The sequence below is a fragment of the Protopterus annectens genome, chromosome 12.part0 (genome assembly GCF_019279795.1).
Source record: "Protopterus annectens isolate FY-2018-M chromosome 12.part0, PAN1.0, whole genome shotgun sequence".
NCBI lineage: Eukaryota > Metazoa > Chordata > Ceratodontiformes > Protopteridae > Protopterus > Protopterus annectens.
Genome location: NC_056746.1, coordinates 1066473327 through 1066483751, shown reverse-complemented (window position 1 = coordinate 1066483751; position 10425 = coordinate 1066473327). Strand labels below are relative to the sequence as shown.

General features: G+C 44.1%; 1 protein-coding gene across 1 annotated transcript in view; it reads right to left on the bottom strand.

The window, feature by feature from the left end:
* Positions 1 to 7551, bottom strand: part of RBPJL (recombination signal binding protein for immunoglobulin kappa J region like) — a 353030-nt gene extending 345479 nt beyond the window's left edge. The window contains exon 1 of the mRNA XM_044088991.1: positions 6652 to 7551. Coding sequence (XP_043944926.1) covers positions 6652 to 7551 — 900 coding nt within the window. The remainder of the gene's footprint in view (positions 1 to 6651) is intronic.
* Between the last annotated feature and the right edge of the window lie 2874 nt (positions 7552 to 10425).

Genomic DNA, 10425 nt, shown 5'->3' with positions numbered 1-10425 from the left:
CACCTGTCTCTGGGGAGTCTGTTGTAGAGCAGCAGTCACCTCTGTGAGATACACCTGTCCCTGGGGAGTCTGTTGTAGATCAGCAGTATCCTTTGTGAGATACACCTTTTATAGGTTAGGTTAGGTTAGGTTAGTACTAGGCTAACTGCCCTTTCGAGCCATTTTTAAGCCTAGCCAGTTATCCCTTGTGAGACTCAAACCCTGCACCTTGTGTTTGTAAGGCAAACAACTTAACCATTAGACCACCCTCCCAACCTAAAACATTACTCAGTCCTCAGGCAGACAGGGACACACACTTGGCATGTCTGGGATTAGAACACCGACCTAACTACTTTATTACACTACAGCATTACACAGTTACAGAATGAGCTACCGGGATTACTTGTCCCTGGAGAGTCTGTTGTAGAGCAGCAGTATCCTCGGTGAGATGTACCTGTCCCTGGGGAGTCTGTTGTAGACAGCAGTAATCTCTGTGAGATACACCTGTCCCTGGGGAGTCTGCTCTAGAGCAGCAGTACCCTATGTGAGATACACCTGTCCCTGGGAAGCCTGTTGTAGAGCAGCCATAACCTCTGTGAGATACACCTGTCCTATGGGAGTCTGCTGTAGAGCAGCAGTATCCTCTGTGAGATACACCTGTCCCTGGGGAGTCTGTTGTAGAGTAGCAGTAACCTCTGTGAGATACACCTGTCCCTGGTGAGTTTGTTGTAGAGCAGCAGTAACCTCTGTGAGATACACCTGTCCTATGGGAGTCAGTTGTAGAGCAGCAGTGACGTTTGTGAGATATACATTTCCCTGGGGAGTCTGTTGTAGAGCAGCAGTATCCTCTGTGAGATACACCTGTCCCTGGGGAGTCTGTTGTAGAGCAGCAGTATCCTCTGTGAGATATACCTGTCCCTGGGGAGTCTGTTCAAAAGCAGCAGTATCCTCTGTGAGATACACCTATGCCTGGGAGGCCTGTAGTAGAGCAGCAGTAACCTCTGTGAGATACACCTATCCTATGGGAGTCTGTTGTAGAGCAGCAGTAACCTTTGTGAGATACACCTGTCCCTGGAAAGCCTGTTGTAGATCAGCAGTATCATCTGTGAGATACACCTGTCCCTGGGGAGTCTGTTCAAAAGCAGCAGTATCCTCTGTGAGATACAAAATTCCACGAAGAAAAACAGCAAGCAGCCCAGGAACAACTGCCCAGAAGAGCCAACCACTCGATAAGGACAACCACAGAAAAAAACACCTGCAACAACGAACTCCACTTGCTCCTTTATTTTTAACGCCACAGAAATGCTAAAACGTTTTCGTTGACAATGCAACTTCATCAGATGAAAACAATCAGTGTGTCCCTGCTATTTATACACAGATAATTAATAAAATGATGTAATAATTGAATAATTGACCACAAAACTTTACTTTGGAAAAGAAACCACTACTAAATGCTGCTTTTTACTACCAATTAAATGTAAAAATATTTCAAACATCATACTATATCTTGTAATGAAAACCAAAATCCATATTTACAATATAAGTCACAAGGAATGTAAATATATAATATCAATGAATGTATTAAATCACAAATAGACAAAAAATGTTACATTCATACCTTAAATGCAAATGTTACACCATCTTACAAAATTTTTTTTTAAAAATTAAAAATATATAAAGTTAATAAATATAGGTATACATTTTCTGTAAATGAAACCTGTAAAAATCCACATTCAATACCCATTGTAAGTCAAAATATTTAAATATATATATATATATATATATATATATAAAAATATTGAAAAAATAAAATATTTTAAATACATGGACCTAATAGAGGTATTTCAAATGCTACAACTGATCAGCCCTTAATTTTAAATAGGGCATAATAGAAATAGATTAGTTCAGGCCTGGGTATTTGTTGGCTTGTAACAAAATCTGCCAATGCGTTTCCCTATGGGAAAGACGTGCTGCCCAATGGCCTCCCTTAATACATTTAGTAACTGCTTCCAGCACAAAAAACTTGAAAAATGCAGACTCACATACGACTACATGTCTATAAAGTGCATTGGTAGTGCATTGTTTCTGTATTTCGTAGAGATGCTCATAAATACGTCTTTTAAGTTGCCTTTCTGTCTTACCGACATAGAATGCTTGGCAACATGTACAGATAACCAAGTAAACTATGCTGGTAGAATTACAATTGTAAAAATGGTGGGAACAAATCCTCTTATTCCTGCTCTCCAAATAAATATATTCCTGGTTTATAACATGTTTACACTGGGAACACCTATCACAGTAAAGAACTTCTCGAAAGCCGACTTCACACTTCTAAAGACTAGTGTGGTCTCCTTTAAGGCCCCCGAGCCGACGGAAAACAGTACTCAAGCCGCTGAATCACTTACAAATGCCTTCTACCAGCACCTGCAGGACTGCATGGATAAGGCAATCCCAAGCAAAACAAAGACTCTTTGTACCAAAGGCAAGCGTCCACTCTGGTGGACCCCAGCCATAAACAAACTCTACAACAAAAGGAGGAAGCTACTACAAGATAGAGCAAAATCCTTAAAAGGTAAGACACCCTTGATCACTATAAGTAAAAACTAAGAGCTCTCATAAAATCATCCAAAGCAAATTTTGAGAGAAAAATAGCTAAAGACTCAAAAGACAATCATAAGGCCTTCTTTAGCTATGTTAGAAACCTGGGAGGAAACTCCCAGATATGCTCAGAACTAGTTCAAAATGATGTGAAGATTACTGATCCTACAGACATTGCCAACATACTGGCTGACAGGTTCAGTGCAAACTTCTCCCCTCCCCAAAGGAGAGATACCTATACCAAGCGATTGCAGCCCCCAAACATCTCCAACGCCCAAGTGAGAACTGCTCTCTCCAAAGCAAAAAACACAGCATCCATGGGACCTGATGGTGTCCCCGGCTGTGTGCTCCACGAACTCAACGAGGAATTAAACCCACAGCTAGGACAGCTGTTTAATCATAGTCTTACCTCTGGATACGTACCCAGGGAGTGGCGCACTGCAACTGTGGTCCCACTTCACAAAGGCGGTGCCTCCACCGACCCTGGAAATTACCGCCCATTAGCTTGACAAGCCTTATCTGCAAAGCCATGGAGAGGATCATAATGGACCTCATAAATAAAGACATAGGGAATTTGCAGACTTTGGATCCATCCCAGTTTGGCTTTGTCAAAGGCAGATCATGCCTTCTAAACTTGGTTGACTTTTTCGAAACAGTCACCAAAGCCATTGATGAGGAAAGGCAGTCCATACAGCCTACCTCGATCTGGCGAAGGCCTTTGATACAATACCCCACTCGGGTATCATTGAAAAACTCATCAGCTTAAATGTTAACCCATACATCACAAGATGGGTTGCAAACTGGCTGAGTGACAGAACCCACAGGGTCAGAGTTGCTGGCGCCATGTCAGACTCAAAGCCTGTCACAAGTGGTGTACCACAGGGCTCAGTCCTGGGCCCACTCTTGTTTGGCATCTACTTTTCCAAGTACAAGCAAACACAGGAGGGTTATGGCTGACAAAGTTTGCAGATGACTGCAAACTGGGCCATAGTAGAAAACACATCTGACACGGATATCCTTCAGAAGGGTCTCACAGAAACGGATAACTGGTGCCAGAGCCATGGCCTAAAGTTAAATGCCAAAAATGCATAGTCATACCCTTCGGAAAAACAAGGTTACCCTAGCTACCAAATAGGTGGCAATCCACTGAGTACAGAAGAAGTTATCAGGGACCTGGGGACCCAGGTTGATAGTAGTCTGTCGTTCGACACCCATGTAGCTAAAGTAGTTAGGAAGACCTTCTACATTGCCCACCTTATCATGAAGGGATTCTCATCTAGATCAAGGGAGGTCATAGTCTCCCTATACTCATCACTCATCAGACCAATGATTGAGTACAATGCCCCATTCGGAATGTATCTGACCCGACACTTGCAGCAGCTGGAGAGGCCACAAATGTTCCTCACCAAAAGGATAAAGGGTCTCAAACATCTGTCCTATGCTGCCCGACTGAAAGAACTCCAGCTCTATTCAGTCGCTTACCGCTTGCTCAGAGGTGACCTTTGTCTAACATACAAGGCCATGTCAAACCCAGATTTGATGAATATGCTTCACCTCAAAAAATCTAGATCTGTCAGAGCCACAAGGGCGGGAGACTTAAACCTCGACACGGCTATTAATAGGACGTGCTGGAGGGATAGATTCATCACCCAAAGACTCCCTATGCTGTGGAATAAAATCCCGGTATATGTGAGGCAGAGCACCTCGCTGGCCTTGTTCAAGAGAAATCTTGACCAATGGATGGGAGATCGCAGATATACCCCAGGGATTACCTCAGTGTCACTGCTCAACAGAGGCACAGCAAAATAATGGGTATAGTTCCCCATACTAAAGGGGTGGCGTAAGCCACAAAACTATGGGCTAGGCTTGTAAATGCCCTCGGGCAGATAGCCTAGTATGAACCTATGAACCTATGAACAGTGGAACGTACCTTTCCTACGCTGATCAATAGTATTGTAGTTGGTATTCTGTTCCAAAATCCTCTTGATGTTAAGACCCCTTCTGTATACAAACTTACAGGTCAGGTCTTTTAAATTATTCAAATCGGTAAATTCCACAAAGGATTTTAATTCCTTTTGAATAATATTTCTGATGTCCCCCACATCAAGGCTGTGTTCTGTAACAAATACCTGATTAGAACCAAAAGGGGTAAGAGAACTATGGGTAGAGTCTACGTTGTTCACTGTTTTTTTCTTACCTAAAATGGGACTAAATCTGGAACCCCTAGCTGACTGAACCTCTTCCCGTACTGAATTGATCAATGCAATAGGGTATCCCCTGGCTAAAAAGAGCAACATGAGCTTGTCACCCTCTTTTTTAAAATTAAGTTCATCCGAAGTCATACGGGAAACCCTAACAAATTGACCCTTGAGTATGGACCTCTTCTGAAATTTAGGGTGCGAACTGTTATAGTGTAGGTAACTGTTAGAAAAACTCGGTTTCCTGTATACACATGAACTGAAGCTGTCAACTTCCTTAAACAAAGTGACGTCTAAGTAATTGACCTGGTCTGTTGATATATTGTATGTGAACTGTAAAAAGGTTGTTGTGGAATGTAAATAGGTGACAAAGTCATCAATACACTGCCTCGGACCTGTCCAGAAGATACATATGTCATCCAAAAACCTGGTATAATGTATCCAGTATTTAGAAAATTCACAATTAAGGACGAACTTGTTCTCCCATACTGCCAAAATCATATCGGCATAGGTGGGAGCACAATTTGCTCCCATGGAGACTCCCGATATCTGCTGAAAATATTCTCCACAAAAGTAAATGTAGTTGTTATTCAGGACCAAATCCAATAGTTCCAAAATCAAATGGACACCGTTGTTAGTAACCCCCTTACACTCCCAGAGAGACTCCTCCATCCATTTCAGACCTGTCATGTGTGGAATCACAGAAAACAGATCCACCACATCAATGGTGACAAAAATTAGGTCGGACCTGTATAGATCATTGGTTATGCCCCGTAAAAATTGCCAAGAATCTTTGAGTAACTGGTCCTGTCTCCCCCATAGCTGTTTCAATTTCCAATCCAAGCATTTGGAAAGGTTGTGAGTTTTAGAACCCTGAGCAGCTACTATAGGTCTAAGGGGGGGGGGGATCATGCATGTTTTTATGAATTTTGGGCACATCAAAAACAGTGGGTATTCTAGGGCGGGGGTTGTCCAGATATGAAAAAAGTTCAAATTCAATAATTTCTTGGTCCAAGAGATCTTTAACAGCCAGGTCAATTTTTTTATATGAGATGTGCACCTCATTAAGTGAAGCAGTAGTATATTTTTTGGTGTCCTGTAATAAACTGTACATTTTGGCTTCATACAATATTTGATCCATAATGACAGTACCGCCACTTTTGTCAGGTTCCATAACTCTCACCGACGGGTCGTTACTTAGTTCAGTCAGCAGAGAATTTTCAGCTTGATTAAGATTAGAATCAGGTTGGGTCTTCCTCTTACTACCACGTATCTGTTGCTCAATCCTGTTTTCCAAGTTTTTTAATTGTAAGTGTAATGGGGGATTGTAGGTACTTGATTTCCTAAGCATAAGACCCTGCCCCATGTTGGTAGACCCAAACAGGTTCTGTAGATTCAATTTACGTATAAAAAGTTTTACATCCAGAATAGTATTGACTTGATCCCTACCCCTGCTGGGGACAAATTTAAAGCCCTTACTTAGTAAACAGGGAAAACCATGTCTCAGTGATAGCAGCATTACTGTAGTTGTATATATGATAACCATTCAAAGTATGCATAGAATAATCACCAATAACAGAAACCTCAATAGGGCCAGAATTTACCAATCCTGCTTGTTGTTCCTCCTCTACCCTCTGGTTTGCACCCCTCCCACCTGGCGAGGGGGTCGTGGTCCCAAAAAATGTTGGTCCATCTGTTGATTGTATGATTGTTTATGGATGCGCTCTGATCTCCTGGGCAGAAAATCATCAGATGCCTCATCAACAGAATGGAAAGGTGGGGGGGGGGGATAAAAAGGCTCCTGAGCAGGAGACTGGAATTCATGGACACCTGTAAAATCCCTTGGGGCCTGTGGAGGTAGAAACCCACCCCTAACCTGAGGTGGATTAGGATATTGCCTATCTTCCTGGTATTCCTTAATGTCTCTGTTCAACTTCCTGTATTTACATTTCATTACAATGTCACATTGTTTGTCTATTTGTTTTCTTAAATCATGGTATTTTTGCTTCTCAACATCAATGGAAAACATTAAGTCAGAGGTTACATTTACATTTAACTTAGTAATGTCCTTTTGTAAACTGTTAATTTCAATGTCATTTCTTTTAATAATGGCTTTTACAATGCCAAACCCGCATTCATCAAACACTTGAATCAAGTCATTATGAAATTCACTCCCAGAAACAACATGGTTAGGGTATTTATAAACCCTTAAACCTTTAGGGACAATATGTTTGTGAAGACATTCTTTTAAATACAGATTATCAAGTTCGAGAATTTTGTACCTGTATAAGGCATGTTCAAGTTTCTGCATGCTGTCAGAAAAGGAAGTAGTCCCCTCTACATTGCTGTCGTTGTGCTCAACAAACTGAAAAACGGGTTTACGATTCACCCATTCATTAAAAGAAGAAGCAGGAGGTATAACAAGCCCCTGGTCTTTAGGGCTAGAAACATTGAAAGCTGCCTCGCCAGAGTCCTGAAGCAATGCTGGAGTGTTTAAAAAATTACTGGGTTCCATACCATCTGGTGTATTCAAAGAGCGTCCCTGTCCATTCGGACCATCCCGTGAAGCAGAAACCACAGACTTCGTGGAAAGCAGCTTTAAAATTTCCCGTTGTTCAACAAGAAGAGCTTGAACACCATGACCCAACGGAGTAAGTAGCTGAACTAATAAAGTAAGTTGTCCCGATAGTTGGCTAGAATCAGTAGAATTAAACTGTATTCCTTCCTCCACACTGGCGCCGAGAGCGCTGGGAGCAGAAGCACCAGAGCCTGCCATCGTAACAAACCACACCAAAAAGAACGCAGAGTTAACAAAATTCCACGAAGAAAAACAGCAAGCAGCCCCGGAACAACTGCCCAGAAGAGCCAACCACTCGATAAGGACAACCACAGAAAAAAACACCTCCAACAAAGAACTCCACTTGCACCTTTATTTTTAACACCACAGAAATGCTAAAATGCTAAAACGTTCTCTATGAGATACACCTGTCCCTGGGAAGCCTGTTGTAGAGCAGCAGTAACCTCTGTGAGATACACCTGTCCCTGGGAAGCCTGTTGTAGAGCTGTAGTCACCTCTGTGAGATACGCCTGTCCCTGGGGAGTCTGTTCAAAAGCAGCAGTATCCTCTGTGAGATACACCTATGCCTGGGAAGCCTGTAGTAGAGCAGCAGTAACCTCTGTGAGTTACACCTGTCCCTGGGGAGTTTGTTGTAGAGCAGCAGAATCCTCTGTGAGATATACCTATCCCTGGGAAGCCTGTTGTAGAGCAGCAGTAACATCTGTGAGATACACCTGTCCCTGGGAAGCCTGTTGTAGTTCAGTAGTATCCTCTGTGAGATACACCTGTCCCTGGGGAATCTGTTGGAGAGCAGCAGTGACTGCTGTGAGATATACCTGTCCCTGCGGAGTATATCTAGAGCAGCAGTATCCTCTGAGGGATACACCTGTCCCTGGGCAGTCTGTGGTAGAGCAACAGTATCATCTATGAGATACACCTGTCCCAGGGGAGTCTGTTGTAGAGCAGCAGTAAGCCCTGTGAGATGTACCTTTCCCTGGGGAGTCTGTTCTAGAGCAGCAGTAACCTCTGAGAGATAAACTTGTCCCTGCGGAGTCTGTTGTAGAGCAGCAGTATCCTCTGTGGGATACACCTGTCCCTGGTAAGCCTGTTGTAGAGCTGCAGTAACTTCTGTGAGATACACCTGTCCCTGGGGAGTCTGTTCTAGACCAGCAGTATCCTCTGTGAGATATACCTGTCCCTGGGAAGCCTGTTGTAGAGCTGCAGTGACGTCTGTGAAATATACCTGTCCCTGGGAAGTCTGTTGTAGAGTAGCAGTAACATCTGAGACAAGCCTGTCCCTGGGAAGCCTGTTATCCTCTGTGAGATACACCTGTCCCTGGGGAGTCTGTTGTAGAGAAGCAGTGACCTCTGTGAAATATACCTGTCCCTGGGGAGTCTGTTCTAGAGCAGCAGTATCCTCTGTGAGATACACCTGTCCCTGGGGAGTATGCTGTAGAGCAGCAGCATCCCCTGTGAGATACACCTGTCCCTGGGGAGTCTGTTTTAGAGCAGCAGTGACCTTTGCGAGATATATCTGTCCCTGGGGAGTCTGTTCAAAAGCAGCAGTATCCTCTGAGAGATACACCTGTACATGGAGAGTCTGTTGTAGAGCAGCAGTAACCTCTGGGAGATATACCTGTCCCTCAAAAGCCTGTTATAGAGCAGCAGTAACCTTTGCGAGATACAACTGTCCCTCAGTAGTCTGCCGTAGAACAGCAGTAATCTCTGTGAGATGTACCTTTCCCGGGGAAGTCTGTTCTAGAGCAGCAGTAACCTCTGTGAGATATACCTGTCCCTGGAGAGTCTGTTGTAGAGCAGCAGTAACCTCTATGAGATACACCTGTCCCTGGGAAACCTGTTGTAGATCAGCAGTATCCTCTGTGAGATACACCTGTCCCTGGGTAGTCTGTTGTAGAGCAGCAGTAACTCCTGTGAGATACACCTGTCCCTGGGGAGTCTGTTTTAGAGCAGCAGTGACCTTTGTGAGATATACCTGTCCCTGGGGAGTCTGTTCTACATCAGCAGTATCCTCTGTGAGATACATCTGTGCATGGAGAGTCTGTTGTAGAGCAGAAGTATCCTCTGTGAGATACATCTGTCCCAGGGTTGTCTGCTGTAGAGCAGCAGTAAAATCTGTGAGATATACCTGTCCATGGGGAGTGTATTGTAGAGCAGCAGATATGAGATACACCTGCCCCTGGGAAGCCTGTTTTAGAGCAGCAGTTATCTCTGTGAGATATACCTGTCCCTGGGGAGTCTGTTGTAGAGCATCAGTCAACTCTGTGAGATACACCTGTCCCTGAGAAGCCTGTTGTAGAGCAGCAGTAACCTCTGTGAGAAACACCTGTCCCTGGGGAGTCTGCTGTAGATCAGCAGTATCCTCGGTGAGATGTACCAGTCCCTGGGGAGTCTGTTGTAGGGCAGCAGTGTCCTCTGTGAGATACACCTGTCCCTGGGGAGTGTGTTGTAGAGCAGCAGTATCCTCTGTGAGATACACCTGTCCCTGGAGAGTCTGTTGTAGAGCAGCAGTAACATCTGGGAGATGCACCTGTCCCTGGGAATCCTGTTGCAGAGCAGCAGTAACCTTTGTAAGAGACAGCTGTCCCTGGGAAGCCTGGTGTAGATCAGCAGTATTTTCTGTGAGATACACCTGTCCCTTGGGAGTCTGTTCTAGAATAGCAATAGCCTCTGTGAGATACACCTGTCCCTGGGAAGCCTGTTGTAGAGCAGCAGTTACCTCTCTGAGATATACCTGTCCCTGGGGAGTTTGTTATAGAGCAGCAGTAACCTCTGCAAGAGACAGCTGTCCCTGGGAAGCCTAGTGTAGATCAGCCGTATTTTCTGTGAGATACACCTGTACCTGGGGAGTCTGTTCAAAAGCAGCAGTATCCTCTGTGAGATACACCTATGCCTGGGAAGCCTGTAGTAGAGCAGCAGTAACCTCTGTGAGATACACCTGTCCCTGGGGAAATTGTTGTAGAGCAGCAGAATCCTCTGTGAGATACACCTGTCCCTGGAAAGCCTATTGTAGAGCAGTAGTCACCTCTTTGAGATACACCTGTCCCTGGGGAGTCTATTCAAAAGCAGCAGTAC